The following is a 24448-nucleotide window of genomic DNA, read 5'->3' on the forward strand; positions in this document are numbered from 1 at the left end:
CATGACCTCAGGATGTGTCAAATGCTTTACACTCAACGAAATACGTTTGAATGATAAACACGAGCTATTTAACCATCTCAATGTTATACTGGTTTTAACATCGTATTCTAACTTCACTCTGTAATTGTCGGTATAATTCGAACCACACGTTGTGTTGCTCAAGTTCACCAGCCGGTGCCATTAAGTGAATAATCGTTGCAATTCCATTCCGCAGTACCTGTGTTTTATCTTTCTCTCTTCCTCCGCTTTTTCGCTTACTTTCACATTAAGTTGCAGCTCCCTGCAGCAGCCAATTGCCTTCCACATTCCAATAGGAGCTGAAGCCGTCCCGCCTTTATTTATAAGACCGGAGAAGTTTAACTTCTCCATTTAAATCAGCTCGCTAGAGAATCAATTGACACTCGTCCAGAGTTCTCCGCCAGTGCTTGTTTTGTTTTTGTTCTCTACTCTGGGAAAAGGCAGTTGAAAACTTTTCTGCAGGTAAATGTTAAACTGTTCAATGCCCTACCTCCTGTAGGTCACACTAATTCTAACATTCGTAAGAAAAAGTGTTTGCAACCTATAACACTTTTGATTGTGCAGTTTTCAGCATCTTGTCACTTTGACGGTGGGTTCCTTCTGCGCCGTTTCTAAAGTTAACTTCATTCCTAAAGGTACCAAGAATACAGTAACTAGAACCTACTTTCAATTAGTCAGCTTATGTTTCATCTGTTCATTGAACTGGGCAAACCCGATGTAAATATATCATTTATGTATCAAAACTAACATATGGGTTCGTGAACGTGATAAATTGTGTACTGTCTCTTTTCAATCTAGATTTCTGATTTTTATAGAGAGAATGAAAGTTTTCTTTCAGCTCTGGGGGCTTCTGCTGTGGGCGAGATACCAGCTCGTTTTATCACAAGAATATGAGGAACGTGGGGACGGACATCTGGTTAGAAGACAAAAAATAAAGTATCTCTCATCGAATGCACCAGGAGAAAATGAACAAGGTGGTATCAAACTTTTATTTAATTTATTTGGTTATTTGACACTTTCTCCACTGGTTGCCTTCAATAGCGTACTTTTTTTTTCAATTCATGACATGTGCTTCATGCTGAAATGTGCACAGCGTCTAACAGAACACCATAGACAATCATTGAATCACATAGTATAGAAGAGAAACTTCCGCCCATCGAGTCTATAATGCCAAAAACTAGACTATTACCTACACTAGTCTGACTTTCCTGCACTGGGCCCATAGCTTGAATGTTATGACTCTTCAAGTGGTCATCAAGTACTTGTTAAAGGTTGTGAGGTTACCTGCCTCAACTATCCTTACAATGCATTCCAGACGTTCTCCACTCTCTGGATGAAAACAAAATCAAGCACCCTCTAAACATTCTGCCTTCCACTTTATAAGCGCATTATCAAAGCCACTTAAAAATAAAACAACTTTTAATGCATAAAATTTCACAATTATTATGGGGCTGAAGAAGGCCATTTGGCCCTTCATGCCTGGACCAGCTCTTGAAGTGAATATCATTACCAAATGCCAGTCTCCTGCTTTTGCCCCATACACATGCTCACTATTTCTATCCAAACATCCATTCATTTCCATCCTGAAAGCTTCAGCTGAACCTGCCCCCATCACAATTGCAGGCAGTGCACTCTATATCTTAACCACTCTGTATGTGAGAAGGTTTTTTTCTTGTATCGCTCTTGCCTCTTTTCCACATCTAATTAAATCTATCAACCTGTGCTTACAAGCTGCTAATTTTTCCATGGAGGAAATGCAAAATTAAAGCATATGAAATTATTGAAAAATTAAATTTATCCTAAATTTGCAGTTCAACAGGTCACAGAACAATGTAATAGTGCCAATAATCAATATCTCTGTCTTTTCAGAGGAGGACTGTAGTTTGGAGATTGCCTTCCTGTTGGACAGTTCAGAGAGTGCTAAGGATGTCAACCACAACCGGGAGAAGAGCTTTGTGCTGGACTTTGTGGACAGGCTGCAGCAGCTGAGGGTGTCGAGTGGTCGGCGGCTGGTGCCCCGAGTGGCACTCCTGCAGTATAGCAGCACGGTGCTCATTGAGCAAACCTTCCGTGACTGGAGTGGTCCAGCAGTCTTCAGGACCCGTGTCGCCCCCATTGGCTACATAGGGCATGGCACCTACACCACATATGCCATCACCAACCTGACTCAGCTCTACCTGAATGAGGCAGCCCCTGGCAGTGTCCGGGTAGCAGTTCTCATGACTGATGGTGTGGACCACCCAAGAAACCCAGATATCTACGCAGCTACAGCTGAGGCCAAAAATCAAGGCATTAAGTTTTTCACAGTAGGCATGTCACCCGTGGCCAATGAGCCACCTAATGCAGCCAAACTGCGCCTTCTAGCCAGTCCACCTGCTTCTCGCTTTGTGCACAACCTTCAAGACAGTAGTGCCCTGGGCAAACTTCTCCTGGAAATGGTAAGTAACAAAGCATATATCAGCACACACTCAGAAACCAACATATTCACGCACATATGAACAACAGCAACAATAGTCATACCTTCCAGATCAACACTCACAGGAAGAGACCCTGATGCATACACTTTTACATCAGTATGTTCCACTCTCACAGGAACTACATAAGTACATTTCCACATCCATAGATTCTTATGCATAGGTTAGCTCCTCGCATTCATTTCTCTACATTGGCACACTTTCATAGTCCTCTCCTTTTCAGACCTATCCCACACATGAACACAACACAATTTCAATAACTTTACACCTACATATTCACTCACTTTCCACACAAAACTATTGTAACAGATTCTCCTCTGCTTGTTTAGACACCAGCTCATATTCAAAATATGTACATATCATGCATATAACCCACATTTCACATCTATAGGAACAAACCCATATCTGGAAATGTACAATTCTCACTCATTTCTTCATTCAAATGCACAATCATACTGTTAGAATTCTCATGTAACCAATGTTGTCATGCAATGATTTTTAATATACACTGATTGTACACAAGGTCCTGTCAGTGCCTTGAAGCTTCACAAGATGTATAAGCTGGTGTGAAAGGAAACAGTTTTGTATCCAAACTACAGTTGTTATTTAAAGCACCACATGTCTAATTACATTGATTGGATTGTTGTATCACTTTGACAGTATGTGTTCATCAGAAGACCAATAGTTCAGCATCTGAGTGGGTGTTGTCTCGTATGTGATGTGATCATTGACATTAAAACATATAATAACACTTGAACACTATAGGCAGACTTCTTGAGGATTGGGAGCAATTTAGAATCCCACATAAGAAGACCAAGTAACTGATTAAGAAAAGGGAAGAAAAAACATGAATGCAAACTAGTGAGAAACATAAAGATAGACTAGAAAAGCTTCTTTAGGTATATGAAAACAAAAAGATGAGCAACAATGTGAGGACAGGAGAATTCATTGTGGAGAGCAGGAAAAGTTATAATAACTTTGCATCTTTCATGGAAGAAGGTACAGAAAATCTCAATGGTAGGCAGCCAAAGGACTTGTTAACTGAGAAACTAAAATGAACTATTATTAGTGAAGAGTATGTGAAAGGTTAATTAAATTAAAAGTTGATAAATTTCCTCGGCCAAATGAGCTTCACCCTAAGAGTGTTAAAGGAAGTGACTAAAAAAACAATGGATACATTGGTGATTAACTTTCACAATTGTATAGATTCTGGAAATGTTTTTGCAGACTGAAAAGTCACATATCCCACCTATTTCAGAAGGGGGAGAGTGGAGAGCTACAGACCCCTTAGATTGACCACCGTGTTAGAGAGACTGTAAGAATCTATTATAAAGTCTGTGATAACTGGATATTTAGAAAAGAATCAGTAAAATTAGGCAGAGTCAACATGGATATATGAAAGGGAAACCATAATTGACGTAAAACCAAGAAGTGCAGATGCTGGAAACCTGAAATAGAATTTGCTGGAGAAACTCAGCAGTCCTGGCAGCTTCTGTAGAGAAAAAGCAGAGCCAATGTTTTGGGTCCTTTCCTGAATCCTTCTTCTTTCTGAGTAAGGATCACTGAACCCAAAAAGTTAATTCTGCTTTCTCTTCACAGATGCTGTCAGATCTACTGAGTTTCTCCAGCAACTTCTGCTTCTGGTTCATGTTTAACATACGTGCTGGAGTTTTTGACAATGTTACCAGATAAAGGAGAACACATGGATGTGATATATTGGGGTTTCAGAAAGCCTTTGATAATGTCCACAAAAGAGGTCAGTAATTAGAGCACATGAAATTGTGCTCAATATATTAGAATTGGTTGAGAATTGATTAACTGAAAACAGAAAGGAGGATTAAGCAGGTTATTCTCTGGCTAGCTGGATTTTATTAGCGGGGGGTACTGTAAGGATCAGTGCTTCATCCTCAACTGTTCACAATTTATATAAATGATTAGTGTGAAGGCCAATTATAATATTTCTGAATTTGTTGATGACAGCAAGCAGAGTGGGAATGTGAAGTTATGAGAAGGATGCAAGTAGGCTTCAAGTGGACTTTGGGTTGAGTGAATGGGCTGAAACGTAACAGAAGAAATATAACGTAAATAAGTATAAAGTTATAGATTTTGGTAGAAAAGGCAGAATATTTTCTACATCATGAGTGGTTGGGAAGTGCCAGTGTCGAAAGGAATGTGGTTTTCCTTGTTCTTGAGCCTTTAGACATTAGCATTGGGTTGCAGTAAGCATTTAGAAGGGCAAATTATATGTTGGCCTAAATCATAAGGTGATTTGAGTACAACAGTAAAGATGTTTTGCTACAGTTGTAATGACTTTTGGTGAGACCCTAGGAGTATTGTGAACAGTTTTGGTTCCCTTGTCTAAGGAGCAATATATTTCTCATTGTTGAAAGGTTCTAGCATCCTGTGTGAATTGAAGACAGAGTCTGCAGGATGGATGAACAGGAGAAGATCCAGTATCCACAGTATTTTGCTTTTTAAGAGGAAAGATGTGTTCTCAATGATAGAAGGCCTTGGTGGGACAACACTTGGAGCATTATGTACAACACACATGATGTTGACCCTGCTAGTGACCTCATGAGAATATTATGGAAAATGGTTAGATTTTAGGAACAGTTATTCATACTTGATTCTTGTATATACCTTTTTAAGCAAATATATTGCTTAGTGTATTAGTTGTAACTTTACGTATGTGTGTACTACTGTTCAAAAAAGCTTTCACGTGCTGTTCGAATTAGACGATTATCAGAAAAAAATGAACACTATGCTGACAAGCACCCATTGCTTTCTGTTAGAAGTAAAATGGAAATTGAAAAAACTGTATAAAGGGCTTTTGAACTGATAGTCCCTGTTTTACACTTTAATCCAACGTCAAAAATATCCCTAACTACACCAAATTGAAGGCTAGCATCTTTTTTTAACCAATGCATTTTTGTGGGTTTGTTTAATTAAGTTGCTCCCAGGCTACAGCTATACTAAAAATGAAGCAATGTTAATAAGTTAAACCTACAGCATTGAACTTTATGGCACTGTGTGGCATTAGTCCCCACAGACAGTACCTTTTTTATTCCACCTGCTTTCACTTATTTAGTGCTAAATGCATCACTCAGGACAATACAGCAAAAATGATAAAGCAGTAAATGTAACTTTCCAATGCTGCACTCAGCAAAAGTACTGTAGTCTTTATTTTCTGATCTGTGTTCCCTGTTGTATAAAGGTTTTAAAACTCTGGAGCAAATTTGCAATAATATCAGAGAGGTGCACCTCAGTAGGCATAAATAGCACAATGTGAGGGGAATTAAGGGGAGAGAGAGAAGCATGTGAAATAGACTGACTAGCATTAAGCAGTAGAATTCATGGAATAGTCTTTTAAAAATGTAACTGTAGGATCAAAACCAGGGACATCACTGAATATCATGTATTGCTGTATTTAGTCTCAATATGTAATGAAGAAGTCCATACCTGAAGACAATTCTCAAAGTTGTCTTATCCACAAGCAGTCTGTCTTGAAAACACATGTATGAATGTGGGCATAAAACCACACAACACGTTCCCTCAAGATTCTCCTCAAGCAGGACTATGTCTTAAGGTGGAATCCAGTGGTGGTTTCTGTATTACAGTTGTACTTAAGAAAACTAATTCTAGTGATTTATCTTTGCAGGCAGAATTAGCTGATGAAGGGGTAAGTATAGTTTGTTTCTCAAACTAAAGTATAGATTTTATAGCTGCCTCGGAAAATTCTTGTAGTGTATAACACTGTCAGTATATGGAATTTTAATCATTGAATTGTGAGCATTTTTTCAAGTAATTGAGATAAGGCTGTAGAGTAAGCTAGTATGTAGCATTTTGTCCAGATGGGAAGTGGCATAAGACTAATCCCACCTCGTTTGGGATGTTTTCCTATCCCTTCCACCCACACCTCATCTCTTGGAATAAACAAGGAAAGAGAGACCTAATGTCAATTAAGAAATTCACTATATTTCAAAACTTTCTCTGACCTCTCACAAACAATCTGGGTAAGCGAGGGGAGACCTGACTCTTGGTTATTGTCTGAAATCTTATCTTTTTCCAACGATCCTGTAGTTCTCCAAAATTGTGTCAAATCTCTTTATTGAAAGAGTATAAGAAATCAAACCTTACTACTACCTCCTGTTTTATGTTTGAACAAAAAATGTTTACTATCCAATCATCTTTTCTCAATTTAAATGTGACTTCTAGTTCTTTTTGTTCCCATCACCTCAAATACTTGTTTGAAATTGATGTCCAAAGTTACTTTAAATGCCCAAATCAAATTCCACCCCTTGTGTCTCTCCATATTAACTCAAATGACCAAATATTTAAATATCTCTCATCATGGCTCCAGTAACAACTGGTTAAGACCAGAACTTTGTTCATACTTGGTACAATCATCTTGCATTTTGGGTGAATTTTTCCCATTCTATCCTTTTCTATGGGCTGGAATTTTATCCTAGCAGCAAATAGTGGGAGTCAAGGAATTACTTGTCTTGGGAGAAAACCCTTGCAAAGATAACAAATTATTTGTATTGAGAGTTGGGGGTAGGTGTTAAATGGATTGAACAACATCAAAAATAGTGTGGAGGAAACTTTGTCCCAGCTGTTATATTTAGTTGTTGGGCCTTCAGGGCCAAATCCCTCACATTCTATTTACCCATCTCTAAATGCCCCTCATATCCCCATGCTAAACTGTGCCACTTATACCCTCCATGCCAACCTGTGGTACTTCCATGCTCATTTACCCCACTTACTCTGGACAGGACTAATTACCCATTTAGTATCAATGGTAGGTATAGGCAAGCTGTGAAATAAAATCATTCAGTTTTAACTTTTTTTACAAAATTGCTTTTGCTATGGCTGTATTAAAAAAAAAATCAGTCATTCCAGACCTTTAAATCATTAATGTCAGAAACTACTAACACTTGACACCTGTTTATCCTGTATAAATAAGCTTGTGCAATTGAGAAACAGATCGAAATGTAAGGGCTATCTGTAAGTGATGTTTTCCTGACTGCAATGGCTGGGAACCCAGACATCAATCAATCTTTTGAAATGGATGTCATACAAATATAACATGCATGTTTTCAACTTTTTATTTATTTTAGTGTCCCAAAATACCAAAATGCATCTGTGAAAAAGGGGAAAGAGGTCCACCAGGTTCTTCTGTAAGTTATGTTGTTCTGAATACCATTTACTTCCTTAGCTAGCTCAATCTGAAGCTTTTTATAGGGTTGATAACACTCAAGGCATTAAGAGTAAGAATTTAATTGTCATGAGATGCTGTACGTGGTGAGATGTTGCATTATCAAATGTAGCTTGATGACATGAAGCCTGTTCATACAGAAAATGTTTTCAATTCTTTTGCAGAAAAGGATGTAAGTGAAAGCAGTTTAAAAGAAAAGGCTTTAACATTTGACTTCTGATGTTATGACATCATCTGTTATTCTAATTTGTATACATTCCCCAATATTACATTTTCATAATTGTTTTTATAGATTGCTTTTATCTGAGGGATGATTTACACCACTTGTTCCTTGCCATCTTAAAAGGAAATTTCTTCCAAATGAGTTTGCATTCTTCCATGCAGTGTTTTGAGTGCAACATAGAGAATTGTTCAAATACATTAAGGCCATGATGAATTCGTGTAGACCTTTGAATCAATGATTTATAATCATGACATAAAGGACCACTTCCTTGCTCAGTTAGCATACCTGCAATTGTGAGGATCATTAAGAAAAGGTCATTAATATCCCTTTATCTCCATCTTCTCATTCCTCCAAAAAGATAGCCAGACTGACCTATGGAATTTATCAAGTTAATAATGATAGCTACCACCAATAGTTTAGTGCATTTTACTGCCCTGTGAGAGATCACATTGTACCCTACTGAACAGCAAAATGCCCCAAGCTCTGATAGTGCATCATAGAACACTAGAAGAGTACAGCACAGAAAGAGGCCATTTGGTACATAGATCTGCACCATTTCTTGCAAAGAACAATCTAATAAATCACCTCCTCCTCTGCTTTGGCTTCATGTCCATGCAACCATATTTTCTTCAGTAATTGTGCAACCCAATTCTGAAGAATGCCAATGAACTCAACATCTTACCAGTGTTAAAGGCAGAAGTGCAATTTGGAAACCTAGGTGTTGGAGAGACTGCATCCAATTTTATAAGGCACTTCCCACCTGAATCCTTAGTTTTCAAATTTGTGGTTACCAGGTTTCTTAAGACCACAATTACATTGGAAATAATAGATAAATATGAAGCATTCAGCCTCCTTATATTTAAGTTTGCAATTTGCCTCTTGGGAGCTATTTGACAGGCTGCTCCCCAGCCACATTCTGCTAAAACTGTAAGTGTGCATGTTGAAGGCAAATTGGTGTCTAGACTCAGATTTTTAATACTTTATACATCCACCTGCCCCAAACCTAAAACTTTCTTTCAGGTTAAGATTGCCATTTATGCCTATACACTATATCAACTGCTGTCCCTCCTTCATAAATTCATGCACAAACATCCCCATGTCACTCTTTTCTTGCACCTGCTGATTTAAAACTGTACAATTTAACTTGTATTGTCTCTCAATGTCATTATTAACAATACATCCCTCCTCACAAATTTCTATATTTAATTTCATTTATCATGTCTATCCATTTCACCAGCCTAATTTGAAGTCTTGTTACATCCTGGACTGTGAACTGCACTTAGAAGATCCATGACATCTTCACATATTGGAATTGTACAATACACCCCCAAGACTACATCATCAATATTAGAAAAACAGTAGTCCTGATGCCAAACCATGGAAATTGCACTGTTTTTTCATTCCAGACCTAAACAACAGCCATTCACCATCTTTTACCCAAATTTTTGACTCATGCTTTGATAAAACAATTGGCCATCTAGCCCCATGAATTTGTTTTGCTATTTGACAAGATTGTGTCTGATCTGCAAACTAATTCTGTATAGTTGTTGTTTTGAAATATCTCGTAATACCTTTGGTTAATACTTAATCTATCTAACTAAGATTTAAAATGTACAGTTAATCTTGTATCAATTGCTGTTTGCAGAAGTGTGTTCCAAACTTTTGTCAATAGACAATAGACAATAGACAATAGACAATAGACAATAGACAATAGACAATAGACAATAGATGCAGGAGTAGGCCATTCTGCCCTTCGAGCCTGCACCGCCATTCAATATGATCATGGCTGATCATTCCTAATTAGTATCCTGTTCCAGCCTTATCTCCATACCCCTTGACTCCACTATCTTTAAGAGCTCTATCCAATTCTTTCTTAAAAGAATCCAGAGACTGGGCCTCCACTGCCCTCTGGGGCAGAGCATTCCACACAGCCACCACTCTCTGTGTGAAGTAGTTTCTCCTCATCTCTGTCCTAAATGGTCTACCCCGTATTTTTAAGTTGTGTCCTCTGGTTCGGCACTCCCCCATCAACGGAAATATGTTCCCTCCTGCCAGAGTGTCCAATCCTTTCATAAGCCTATACGTTTCAATCAGATCCCCTCTCAGTCTTCTAAACTCAAGGGTATACAAGCCCAGTCGCTTCAGTCTTTCCGTGTAAGGCAATCCTGCCATTCCAGGAATTGACCTCGTGAACCTACGCTGCACTCCCTCAATAGCCAGAATGTCTTTCCTCAAATTTGGAGACCAGAACTGTACACAGTACTCCAGGTGTGGTCTCACCAGGGCCCTGTACAGCTGCAGAAGCACCTCTTTGCTTCTATACTCAATCCCTCTTGTTACGAAGGCCAGCATGCTATTAGCCTTCTTCACGACCTGCTGTACCTGCATGCTTGCCTTCATTGACTGGTGTACAAGAACACCCAGATCTCTCTGAACAGCCCCTTTACCTAATTTGATACCATTGAGGTAGTAATCTGCCTTCCTGTTCTTGCCACCAAAGTGGATAACCAGACATTTATCCACATTAAACTGCATCTGCCATGCATCTGCCCACTCACCTAACTTGTCCAGGTCACCCTGTAATCCCCTAACATCCTCATCACATTTCACCCTACCACCTAGCTTTGTGTCATCAGCAAATTTGCTAATGTTATTGCTGATACCATCTTCTATATCATTTACATATATTGTAAAAAGCTGCGGTCCCAGCACGGATCCCTGCGGTACCCCACTGGTCACTGCCTGCCATTTCGAAATGGAGCCGTTAATCACTACCCTTTGTTTCCTATTAGCCAACCAATTCTCTATCCAATCTAGTACTTTGCCCCCAATCCCGTGCGCCCTAATTTTACTCACTAACCTCTTGTGTGGGACTTTATCAAAAGCTTTCTGAAAGTCCAGGTACACTACATCCACTGGATCTCCCTCGTCCATCTTCCGAGTTACATCCTCAAAAAATTCAAGAAGATTAGTCAAGCATGATTTCCCCTTCATAAATCCATGCTGACTCTGTCCTATCCTGTTACTATTATCCAGATGTGCCGTAATTTCATCCTTTATAATAGACTCCAGCATCTTTCCCACCACTGAGGTCAGACTAACTGGTCTATAATTTCCTGCTTTCTCCCGCCCACCCTTCTTAAAAAGTGGCACAACATTAGCCGCCCTCCAATCCTCAGGAACCAACCCCGATTCTATTGAACTCTGGAAAATAATCACCAGCGCATCCACGATTTCCCGAGCCACCTCCTTCAGTACCCTGGGATGCAGGCCATCAGGTCCCGGAGACTTATCAACCTTCAGACCTAACAGTCTCTCCAACACCAAATCCTGGCAAATAGAAATTCCCTTAAGTTCAGGTCCTTCAGCCACTGTTACCTCAGGGAGATTGCTTGTGTCTTCCCCAGTGAACACAGATCTGAAGTACCCATTTAATTCCTCTGCCATTTCTTCGTTCCCAGTAATATATTCCCCTGCTTCTGTCTTCAAGGGCCCAATTTTTGTCCTAACCATTTTTTTGCCTTGGACATACCTAAAAAAGCTTTTACTATCCTCTGCAGAAATGCCTCCTCGCTTCACTCCCAAAACTCCTGGGTATATTATTTGGCCTTAGTCATGAATGCCCTTCCCATCAGAAATAATTTCTCTCAATGTAACATGTCTGTCTTCCTTTAAATCTTTATTATTGAACAAATCATGCTTAACCTTTAAAATTCTAGGGAATACAACCCTAGTTCACATAACTACACCTTCTAATTTGACCCTTGGAAGGCAAATGTCATTCTGGTAAAAATATGCTGTACTCCTTCAAAGACCAATACATCCTTGCTAAGATGTGGTGCCAAGATCTGCTCACAGTACCGCAATGTAGTCTGCAGTGCTTTACATAACTGCACTCCCTGAACTGTAGTCCTCTGGATATAATGATTAACGTTCCATTAGCCTCTTAAATTCCTTTTGTGCCTGTTCATAGCATTTTACTAATTTATTTATCTGCTCCCCTAAGAATCTTTTAGCTTTCTATTATTTCAAAAGTAGTTTTTCATATTTCAGACTCAAAGTGGACGGCGTTACATGCTTCAACATTGAAATCCATTTACTACATTTTTCCCTTCACTTCATAATTTATATTTCTATCTACACTGCTTGTGATGTTATATATTTTGTTATTTTTAATTTTTCTTTGATTTTTGTGCTATTTCTCTTTTTATCTCATGGACATCAATTTTGCTAACAGGTCTAGTAGGTAGGTTGCTTGTGCCCTTTGAAAGCATCAACTTTGTTCAGCCATGCATTCTGTTACATCATCAAAAAAATCAGATTTGTAAAACATGATTTGCCCTTAACTGATGATGATCACTGTATCTTATTATTTCCAAATGATTATTAATTTTCTCCCAGATTATTGTTCCCAACAGCTTCCCTACAACTGACATTAAAGAAACTTGTCAATCCAAGGTTCATATTTCTCCCCTTTTCTTTAGACAACTCAGTGACATTCTTATTCATTATGCTGTCATTTAATACTTTGGCATTTCCCCTGAATCAAAGAAAAAATTAAAAATTATGATTAAACTTCTGTAATTTCTACCCCTTCCTCCTTTCAGCAACCCAGGAAAATTCAAATGATACCATAAATATTTGCTATTGATAGTGATATTCCTGATTGGAGTGGGGCAATTAGCTGGACTGCTGTTGGTTTGTGACGCTGAAGTGTGGGTTCAATTCCCACAGCAGCTGATGTTACCATGAAGGACTTTCCTCCTCAGGCTCTCCCCTAGCCAGAGGAGTGGTGACCCTGGGTTAAACCACCACCAGTATTCTCTCTCTGTCTCTGAGGCACCAGCCTACGACCTCGTAAGACAATAGCGACTTTATCTTTTTTACTAGTGTGCATTATTTTAACACATTAAAAATATAAATTTCCATTGTTCACTAATTTTAGCTAAGAAGTGAATGTAAATGTAATGCTGGAAAAGTTTCTCGAATTTGTTTCAGTAACTTAATAATGGCAAGTGCTACTTTACCCAGTTTAAAATTTATTTTCATCATCTGTGTGAGGGCTGCTTGCTGGCAGTAAATACATAGGATTCAAGTTGAGACTTGAATTTTGCTTTCAATTGTAAATTCCAATGATACTGTTGGAAATCATTCAACAGTATCACATTAACTGGTGGTTGTGGGACTAGACAGCTGCAGTGCTATGAAACAGGTGTTCAAAAGTCAGATTCCTGCAATTCTGTCTCACATAATTTGAAGTCATACAATTAGAATGTCATCTGTTTAATAGCCAGAAAAAAAAACTATCAACTGCTGTAAAACTGTATATTTACAGCTTAACCCAGGTGTTTCTCAATTATTTTCCCATTAATTATTGCTGCAGCTTGAGAAGTGAAATAGTGCTGGTAGAGAAACACCTGTCACACCTGAGTGACAAACTGATGTATCTTGTAGGATCCCACCAGAGACAGTGAATGGCTGCAGTTTTTTTTTCCACCAACCAATATCAAAATAAAGCCTAGAATTGCTTAAGAACATTTCCTATCCAAAGTTAATGCACGTTGATTTTCAAATTTTTGTGATAAGAAGTGATCAGCATCAGTTAAGGATAGAGAGATAAACTGTTATAATTTGTTTTCAGGCTCTTGCCAGCTAATGAGCTTTCTGGGCCACAGAGTAAATTAAGTATAAGCTAAATACAACTGTACACAAAAATGTATTATTTCATGCTTTCCATATGAATGTGTTTTGCTGACATATGTGTTTGGCTAAAGTGGTGCCACTGTTTAAGAAGGGTGGTAAGGACAAACCAGGGAACTATAGACCAGTGAGCCTGACGGTGGTGGGCAAGTTGTTGGAGGGATTCCTGAGGGACAGGATATACATGTATTTGGAAAGGCAAGGACTGATTAGGGGTAGTCAACATGGGAAATCATGTCTCTCAAACGTGATTGAGTTTTTTGAAGAGGTAACAAAGAGGATTGATGAGGGCAGAGCAGTAGATGTGATCCACATGGACTTCAGTAAGGCTTTGGATAAAGTTCCCCATGGGAGATTGATTAGCAAGCTTAGATCTCATGGAATACAGAGAGAACTAGCCATTTGGATACAGAACTGGCTCAAAGGTAGAAGACAGAGGGTGGTGGTGGAGGGTTGTTTTTCAGACTGGAAGTCTGTGACCAGTGGAGTGCCACAAGGATCGGTGCTGGGTCCTTTACTTTTTGTCATTTACATAAATGAATTGGATGTGAGCATAAGAGGTATAGTTAGTAAGTTTGCAGATGACACCAAAATTGGAGGTGTGGTGAACAACGAAGAGGGTTACCTCACATTACAACAGGATCTGGACCAAATGGGCCAATGGGCCAAGAAATGGCAGATGGAGTTAATTCAGATAAATGTGAGGTGCTGCATTTTGGGAAAGCAAACCTTGGCAGGACTTATACACTTACTGGTAAGGTCCTAGGGAGTGTTGCTGAACAAAGAGACCTTGGAGTGCAGGTTCACAGCTCCTTGAAAGTGGAATCGCAGGTAGATAGGATAGTGAAGAAGGTGTTTGTTATGCTTTCTTTTATTGGTCAGAGTATCGAGTACAGGAGTTGGGAGGTCATGTTGCAACTGTACAGGACATTGGTTAGGCCACTGATGGAATATTGCATGCAATTCTGGTCTCTTTCCTATTGGAAAGATGTTGTGAAACTGGAAAGGGTTCAGAAAAGATTTACAAGGATGTTGACAGGGTTAGAGGATTTGAACTATGGAGAGAGGCTGAATAGGCTGGGGCTATTTTCTCTGGAACGTTGGAGGCTGAGGGGTGACCTTATAGAGGTTTACAAAATTATGAGGGGCATGGATAGGATAAATAGACAAAGTCTTTTCCCTGGGGTCAGAGAATCCAGAACTAGAGGGTATAGGTTTAGGGTGAGAGGGGAAAGATATACAAGGGATCTAAGTGGCAACTTTTTCACGCAGAGGGTGGTACATGTATGGAATGAGCTGCCTGAGGAAGAGGTGGCAACACTTAAAAGGCATTTGGAGGGGTATATAAATAGGAAGGGTTTGGAGGGATATGGGCTGGGTGCTGGCATGTGGGACTAGATTGGGTTGGGATATCTGGTCAGCATGGACAGGTTGGACCAAAGGGTCTGTTTCCATGCTGTACATCTCTATGACTCTGTATGGAGCAGAACATTACCAGTCTTCTAGTGGCAAGCACAGTGGGTCGAGGAAGAGGATTGCAGCAAAATAGTGGAGGCTACTTAAGGCAGTTGTGCCTTGCAGCCTGGCTGCTCTGGCATTTTCCCACTATTTGTGCTGATTTGGTTGTCAGCAATACAGAGATTGGCAGCGCATTGCCAAGTTATATGCCATATTAAGAGCCATTTTATGCAACCATCAGCAATTGGCCAATGGGATGGTAACTATGGCTATATTCGGAGGAAGACCATCACTTAATGAAGGCACCTTTCCTACATCAACATGTGTGGCCACCAGAGCCAGAGGCTCCAAGGCATGAAGGGGTTGGGGCAGAGAAAGCAGTCCTCCAGGCCCTAATGATTGTCCTGTAAGGATTTCCTATCCAATTATTGGCTTCCTGAACTTTTCATTTCTTTTTCACTTTACCTAGAGTACTTTCATATCTTTCTCTCTTCAAGGTGCTGCTGAGGATTCAAAGCTGTCAACCCTCTTTTAGACTGACAGCATCATGGGTGTGCCCGCTGTCCTTTGATAGCAACCCCATAGGAGGCCATTCCGGAGACTGCATGTAGTAAAATGTGCCCAGCTGATTCCCTTGCTAGTGAGTGCAGGCTTGGCACACTCATTTTGCCCAAGTTACCGGCTACAAACCTGCCTTAAATTCCAGCCCATGTGTGCTGGATGGTGATATACCTTTCTTAATGGTAAAGGATTTGTGATTTACCAATAATAATGATGAAGTAAAACGTCCCTTTGTCTTGTTCATTCATATGCACAGTTCATTTAGCTACATTTCTTCACTGTCACTGGGCCAAAATCCTGGAATTTCCCTCCCTAAGGGCATTGTGGGTCAACTTATAATATGTTGGCTGCATCAGTTCAAGAAGATAGCTTCTCAAGTGCAGCTAGCGACCAGCAATAAATGCTGGCCCAGCCAGTGACACACAAGTCCCATTGTATGAGTGTAATCATTTATTGTTCAAGTAACTCAAACATGGAATTGTGAAAGTTAGTCAGGATGATCATTTTCTACTTTTTTTTTAACATTTATGTTCATTCCTTAGGGGAAAAAAGGACGCCCTGGTGATGATGGTGCTCCAGGACTAAAAGGACAAAAGGTAAATTACACTTAATGAATTAATCTGACAATTTACATTTTGTACTGCATTATTATAGCATGCTTCTAGTAACCTTTTAACAGATATTTTTAAATTTGTATTTAACAGGGGGAAGCAGGTCTAAGTGGAATCCCAGGAAGGGATGGATTGGAGGTATAAATTGCATTGTTTAAAAATGTAATCTTGTTACTATGTCATATTCTGTCAAGTTTGTGAAAAGGGACATAAACAATCCTGTAGTTAGCTTCTTTTCCAAATAATATGCAAATAAAGGCGCTTCAGAAATTGTACAACAATCTTGAATGAAGAAAATGAAAGAGAAAGATGCTGTCACAATAAAGCTGTCAACAAACAAGGGGAAGAGGTTTTTATCTTATTTCAATCTCAGTATTATGTCTATTTCTTGGAAAAGCTTGAAAATAGATGTGGAATAAAATACAATTAGTATATTTAATCATAAGGCAAATTTTGCAATTCATAACCCTGACAAGTAGAATGCTATCACAACAAAAGAACAAAATAGTGTAAAATAGTGAGATCTGAAATATACAGGGCTAGATCTGGCAGCATCTGTGGAGACAGCAAAATAGAGTTAACGTTTTGAGTCTAAAATGTCTCCTCTTTGAACAATGAATTCCATTTCTGCCTGATGTGATTTCAGATTTCCTAAATGCTCCTGCTATAACCTCCTTAATAATAGATTCCAGCATTTTCCATATGACAGATATTAAGGTAACTGGCCTGGAGGTTCCTGCTTTCCATCTTCCACCTTTCTTTAAATAGAGGAGTCATGTCCTCAATTTTCTAATTTGATGATCTTTCCAGAATAGAGGGAACTTTGGATTTTTAACATTTATTCACAAATGTCAACATTCATTCATTAGGTCAGCATTCATTCCCATCACTAATTGGCCTGAAGAAAGTGATAATGAGCTGCTGTCTGTGGGGTGTTGCAGCATTCGCAGTGCTGTTAGGACAGGGGATCCATGATTTTGAACCAATGAAGAAATGGTGATGTAGACCCAAGACAGGGTGTTATGATTTGGATGGGAACTTGGAGGTAGAGGTATTTGATACCCTTGTCCCTCTAAGTAGTAGAGATCATGTGTTTGGAAGATGCTGTTGAATGAGCCTGTGTTACTGCAGTGCAGTTTATAGATGGAACACACTGTTGTCACTGTGCATCAATGGCGAAGAGATCACATGTTGAAGGTTGTAATTATGTGCCAATCAAGAAGACTGCATGGTTCCAGTCGTCTTGTGGTGTTAAAACTGCAACATCCAGGCAAGTAGTACTATAGCCATAGTATTTGTGTGGTCGTCCAATTCAGTTTATATTCAATGGTAACTCCAGGCTGATGGATTCAGCAATGGTAATGTCATTGAACACTGTTTGACAGGCTCAATGTCTGGCACATGTGTATCACAAATGTTATTTGCCACTTACCAGCTCTGAATGTAATCTGGACATGGCCATAGAACAGAGTAGAGAACTTCCATCATTTGAATGGACCCTTTAGCCCACTGGCATCATGGTCAACACAGACACATTCTAAACTAATCCCATGCGTTTGCATGTGGTCTGTATTCCTCTACTTCCTTCCTGTTTATGTGTCTTGCCTAAATGCCTCTTAGACATGGTTAGCAACTCTGTTTCTATTACCTCCCCTGACATTTCATTCCAGGCATGTGCACCTACTATGTTTAAAATAAAACTTTCCTCGCACATCTCTTTCTAAACGTTTCCCTCTCACCTTAAACCAATGGCTCCTAGTATTTGATGTTTCCACCCTGGGAAAATGACTCCAATTATCCATCCTGACCATGCCTCTGAATTTTATATACTCTTACCAGGTTGCTCCTCAGCCTCCAATGCTCTCGCAAAAATAATCCAAATTTGTCCAGACTCTCCTTCTAGCTAATATACTCCAAGGAGGCAACATCCTGGAAAACGCCTTCAAGTTGTGAACTTGCTCCAATTCCTTTCTTTTTAGCTTTACCTGTTACATCCTCTCACTATGCCGTCTCTCCCCTCCCCTACCCCCCCCCCCCCCCACCCTAGTGGGACTGTCAGTTCTTTCTAGAACAGAAGTTAGACACACCATTGTTCTGCCATTCTCACATTCCGATCACTTAATCTGAACTATCAACATCCTTTATCCCTCAGCACTCCAACCCTCCCTCACGGATCTCCACTGGTCACATTCGCTAAGTCAGGAAACACCCCTTTGCAACTACCCTCTGTCTTCTATGACCAAGTCAATTTTTTACGCAACTTGCCAACTCATCATGATGTGACTTAACCTACCAGGCCAGCGTAGTAAAGGCAGCGTAAACAATACCTTACCATTGCTTTGCTCCAGGTTGAACCAATCTTATGATGAGGTCAGGAGCCAAGTCTCCCTGCAGAAACGAAACTGAGTGTTGGTGAGCAACCTACTTCTTTGCAATTTCTACTTGATAGCACCATTGGCAACCTTTCCATCAGTGTTGATATTTACAGTAGACTTCTTTTTTATTCATTCATAGGATGAGGGCAGCACTGGGCAAACATTTGGGATGGGCAAACATTTATTGCCCATCCCTAATTGCCCAGAGCACAGTTAAGAGTCAACCACGTTTCTGTGAAGCTGAAGTCACGTGTCGGCCAAACTGGATAAGAATGGCAGTTTCCTTCCCCAAAGTGAACCAGATATGTTTTTCCAACAATTGATAATGGATTCATGGTCATCATTAGACCCTTAACTGCAGATTTTATTGAGTTCAAATTACACCATCTGCCATGGTGGGATTCTAACCCGGGTCCCCAGAACATTACTTGGTCTAAAAATTAACATTCTAGCAATATTACCACTAGGCCATTGCCTTCCCTGAAGTTAGTAACTTCTAGGTTAATAATTGGCAGGTTGAATTCGTCGTTCCTTTTGTGGGCTGGACATACCTGTGCAATTTTCTGTGTTTATTGGGTAGGTGCCAGTGTTGTAACTGTATTGGAATAACTTCGCTAGAGAGTGTGGCATGTTCAGGAGCACAAGTGTTTAGTACAATTGCCAGAATGTTGTCAGGCCACAAAGCCTTTGCAGTATTAGTGTCTTCAGCTGTTCCTTTATCTCAAGATGCCAAGTAATTTAGCTAAAGACTGATCAAGGAATCTCAGAAGGAGGCTGAAATGAATTGTCCACTCAGGAGCTCTGGCTGAGATAAAACCAATGCACTTGTGTTTTTAGCAGCCACTACTTTTGAAATCTGAGCATGAAAGTTATCAGACTCTGGAGATGAGTCAGATTTTCTCAATGATTTTCCTGGTGATCTTAATTGTTTTAAGTTTCTTGCTCAATTTCACCTCCTGGCAAATAATACTTGGGATGTTATTTGTAATGGGTACAGCGATTTTCACATCTGTCAAAGTGAAATATCTGTTCAATGCATCCGTTGTTTCCTTTTTTCTATTATTGATTCCTGGTCCTGAGGAGCAAAGATCCTGCCTCTAGCCTATTCAATGCCAACTAATTTTCCTGTGGTTCCCCACTGACCATTTAAACAGGGTGTTCGAGACCACGGCATTCCATACAATCCAGCCCTGAAGGGTTGTCCTTCACTCTGTTACCAGGCAGGCGACTGAGTCTTCAGACATGTATTTTCAGCTGCAGAGTATATTATTTACCTTTCTACATTTTAAATAGTTTCTAAATGCCATGCCTAATAAGTGCACAACAAAATGTGATATTGCTGGACTTTATTGCAATAAGTCCAAAACAAGCAAAGACCAGACAACCTAATAACAAACACTTGCTTACCCTTGTTAGCTACATTTTTTACATCCATTCTAAGGGATAATGGCCTGAGATTTATTTTTGGCTGTTCATCACCGCATCATCATGTTCAACATTCATTTTAGGTCATAGTTGATTTTGCATCAGCTACACTTATCTGACTTTTAGTTATGAGATTTTTTTTATTTATGGTACATATCCCTTCAAACTAAACCTAACAAAAATCTCCTTATCTCAGTCTTGAAATATCGGTTGTATTTTGTCAGTTCCTTTTTTTCCTATTTAAAGTTGTTTGCAACTTCATAATTCACCTCGTTTTGTTCAAAATCATATTGTATTGGATCCTATTCTAATGAGAAGACGTGCTAATAAATAACTATGTAAATCTGATCTAATGGTGTTAATTAGTAGGATTATGCTTATCTAGATTTACAGTACCAAATAAACAGATGTTTTGATTTTGATATACATCAAATTTGTGTTTTATTGCTAAAATTGTCACCTGTTTGTACCTCCATTATGGTAAATTTAAACATTCTCAGACAGTGAAGTGCTCTGGAAAACAAGGTAGAATTAAAGGTAAGTGATAATGTTGTCAGCCTGCAGCTGGGTGCCAATAGCTGTCAAAAACTCTGCATTGTCTTTTTTCGGGAAGACCCATCATATTCAATGTTAAACCTTAACTGGGCAGCAGCAGCTCGTCCTGAGGATCAAGGACCCCAGAAGTGGAGATCTTGCTCATTGAGAGTCCCTGGTCAATCAGAGGCTACAGCTCTTGTCAGCATCATAGGAGAGGTAGTGACTACTGCCTATATACATCAATTCAAGGCCCAGAAATACCAAAGGACCCAGTTTACAGATGAGTGATATTAGGAGATGAATTACAGGGTAGGGGACTGCAGGAGAGGAAGTCAGCAGCAAGAGAAGCAAGCTTCCCCCTTCCTGATACTGGGTCTTTGAAAAGAGGACCCCTCTAAATGCCCACAGGGCTATTTTGGATTTCCACAGATAGTAAGTCCCCTGCCCGTTGCTTGTTGCATTACAAATGGTGACAAGATGAGACCCTTCAATAGGCATTATCTATCCTTAAGGGCATCCACCAGGTTAGTCACCACAGATCCACATTGTGTTAGAGATAGGATGGCAGGGGGTTCCCACCTACACCGTCCTACCAAATGAAATGACCACCATAAGGGAGGACACAAATCTACCCCAAATGTTGGCATTTATGTATTTTGTTCAATATGTTTGCCATTTATTTAACTTTTAAAATAGCATTTTCACTGGTAAATATCTAGATTGCAGATTTCTTTACTTTTATTTTCAATTATAGGGAAGAGCTGGATACAAAGGTGAACAGGTACGTTATATGATTGAAGGACCTTTTCTTGAGAATGTCGGTCGATAATGCAAAGTGGTAACAGATTTCAAAAAAGTAAGCGATCAAAATAACTTATAATTAATATACCAGCAGTTTAATTACAATGAAATTGGGCTTCAGAGGTCTGAAAGATTCAGTAAATTATCTGCTTAAAATAAACTATAACATACAAGATACAAAATAGGAGCAGGAGTGAACTCAGAATTCCACAGTAGTTTTCTATTTGCGTAATATTCTTTCATTCTTCCTGTCAAAGTAAACAATTTCACATTTTCCCAAATTATATTTAATTTGTGAAACTTTTGCCTACTCACTCAAACTATCTCTATACATCAGCAATCTTGTTATCTCGTCTTCACAACATACTTGGCTACTTGTCTTTGTGTTGTCTGTGAATTTAATTACCATGCTTACACTCACCTAATTGATGTAAATTATAAAAAGTTGAGACAAACACCTACCAGTCTCCATATGTCAAATCCTGCTAATCAAAGTTCCACTTACGCACACTGTTTTGCTTTGTGCCAGCCCGTATTGTTAATATGATAATCCTACACCATGAGCTTTTATTTTCAAAACTAATCTTTAGATCTGACTCCTTATCCAATGCCGACTGGAAATCCAAGTATAGTAAGTCTACTAGCTCCTTTTTCTTTGCAGTGCTTGCTCCTCTTACAAGAACTTCCAATACATTGGTTAAACATGACTGTCCTTTGACAAAATTAAGCTGGCTATTCCAATTACTCTGAGTTTTTCTAAGTGATCAGGTTGTAACACCTACCCCATGACAGACATCAAGCTAATGGGTGTATAGTTACCTGTTTATTGGTATGTCTGGGAAAATTAACAAACAGTGAAATTCGCAACTGATCTTGGAGGAACTGTTTGGGCGAAGTTCACAGCACAGAATCAGATAAGTGTATTGTTTTAAGTGTGGCCTACAGAAAGTCTGCAGCAGTGAGTCGAGTGGGTTCCTTCTTGATTATATGTTTTTTGAGATACGTCTCTTGATTAAACTCAAAATATCAGCTATAATTATTAATTTAACCTGAGGCATTGTTTTGTAGAGGAATAAGACGGTGTTATTTTCTGGGTCTGTAGATTGTGAAGGAGCAATAATAGCCTTTAGTGGAGTGATATATGCTTCTTGTCAGATGTGGGAGTTTAAAGAGAGTTTAACGGTTACTGTGGATTATATCTACAATAAATGCTGTTGCTAGCGAATCTTAGCAGATCAAATTGATCGGTTGGGGAGACAGTTAGAGGCAATGAGGAATTTGCATCAGCAACAGTATGTGATGGATGGCAGTTATAGGAAGGGGGGAAAGTCTCCGATACAGTCATATAGATGGGTTAACGCCAGGAAAGGTAAGAGAGGTAATCAGCTAATGCAGGAGTCTTCTGTGGCTATCCCCATTTCAAACAAGTATGCTGATTTGGAAAATGTAGGGGATGATGGATTCTCAGGGGAACATAGCACAGACAACTGTGCTATGGCGGCACGGCGGCACAGTGGTTAGCACTGCTGCCTCACAGCGCCAGAGACCTGGGTTCAATTCCCAACTCAGGCGACTGACTGTGTGGCGTTTGCACATTCTCCCCGTGTCTGCGTGGGTTTTCTCCGGGTGCTCCGGTTTCCTCCTACAGTCCAAAGACGTGCACGTCAGGTGAATTGGCCATGCTAAATTGCCCGTAGTGTTAGGTAAAGGGGTAAATGTACAGGAATGGGTGGGTTACGCTTCGGCGGGTCGGTGTGGACTTGTTGGGCCGAAAGGCCTGTTTCCACACTGTAAGTAATCTAATCTAATCACAACCAAGCTTCTGGTATTGGGACTGGCTCTAACACAATGAGGGGTACATTGGGTTCCAAGAGATCAATTGTGTTAGGGGATTCTCTAGCCCAAGATACAGACTGACATTTCTGTGGCCAGCAGCGAAAAAGTAGAATGGTGTGTTGCTACCCTAGTGCCAGGATCAAGGATGTCTCAGAGAGGGTGCAGAATGTTATCACGGGGGAGAGTGGCCAGCAAGAGATCATTGTCCATGTTGGAAACAACGACATTGGAAGGGAAAAGGTTGAGATTCTGAAAGGAGATTACAGAGAGTTAGGCAGGATGTTAAGAAGGAGGTCCTCAAGAGTAGTAATATCTGGATTACTCCTGGTGCTACAAACTAGTGAGGGCAGGAATAGGAGGATAGAGCAGATAAATGCGTGGCTGAGGAGCTGGTGTGTGGGAGAAGGATTCACATTTTTGGATCATTGGAATCTCTTTTGAGGTAGAAGTGGCCTGTACAAGAAAGAAAGATTGCATCTAAATTGGAATGGGTCTAACATGCTGGCAGGGAAATTTGCGAAAACTGCTTGGGAGGATTTCAACTAGTAAGGTGGGGGGGGCGGTGGGACCCATGGAGATAGTGAGGAAAGAGATCAATCTGAGACTGGTACAGTTGAGAACAGGAGTCAGTCAAACAGTCAGGGCAGGTAGGACAAGAGCCATAGAGATGTACCACATGGAAACAGACCCTTCGGTCCAACCCGTCCATGCCAACCAGATATCCCAACCCAATCTAGTCCCACCTGCCAGCACCCAGCCTATATCCCTCCAAACCCTTCCTATTCAGATACCTCAAATGCCTCCTAAATGACGCAATTGTACCAGCCTCCACTATATCCTCTGGCAGCTCATTCCATACATGTACCACCCTCTGCGTGAAAAAGTTGCCCCTTTGGTCTATTTTATATCTTTCCCCTCTCACCCTCAACCTATGCCCTCTAGTTCTGGACTCCCCAACCCCAAGGAAAAGACTTTGTCTATTTATCCTATCCATGCCCTTCATAATTTTGTAAACCTCTATAAGGTCACCCCTCAGCCTCCAACACTCCTAGGAAAATAGCCCCAGTCTGTTCAGTCTCTCCCTGTAGCTCCGATCCTCCAACCCTGGCAACATCCTTGTAATTTTTTTTCTGAACCCTTTCAAGTTTCACAACATCTTTCCGATAGGAAGGAGACCAGAATTCCACACAATATTCCAACAGTGGCCTAACCAA

At 39.9% G+C, this 24448-nt stretch overlaps 1 protein-coding gene across 3 annotated transcripts in view; it reads left to right on the top strand.

The window, feature by feature from the left end:
- The first annotated feature begins 328 nt into the window (after positions 1-328).
- The window catches only part of col28a2a (collagen, type XXVIII, alpha 2a), a 113386-nt gene continuing 89266 nt past the window's right edge, over positions 329-24448 (top strand). Inside the window, exons 1-9 of one of the 3 annotated variants that reach the window (XM_072579257.1) lie at positions 329-480; positions 583-653; positions 817-992; positions 1888-2456; positions 6151-6171; positions 7610-7669; positions 16192-16245; positions 16354-16398; positions 21352-21378. In XM_072579257.1, the coding sequence (XP_072435358.1) occupies positions 839-992; positions 1888-2456; positions 6151-6171; positions 7610-7669; positions 16192-16245; positions 16354-16398; positions 21352-21378 (930 nt within the window). In that variant the 5' untranslated portion in view covers positions 329-480; positions 583-653; positions 817-838. The remainder of the gene's footprint in view (positions 481-582; positions 654-816; positions 993-1887; positions 2457-6150; positions 6172-7609; positions 7670-16191; positions 16246-16353; positions 16399-21351; positions 21379-24448) is intronic. The other 2 variants (XM_072579255.1, XM_072579256.1) reach the window with 2 other exon arrangements.

The sequence above is a fragment of the Chiloscyllium punctatum genome, chromosome 10 (genome assembly GCF_047496795.1).
Source record: "Chiloscyllium punctatum isolate Juve2018m chromosome 10, sChiPun1.3, whole genome shotgun sequence".
In the NCBI taxonomy this organism is placed as follows: Eukaryota; Metazoa; Chordata; class Chondrichthyes; order Orectolobiformes; family Hemiscylliidae; genus Chiloscyllium; species Chiloscyllium punctatum.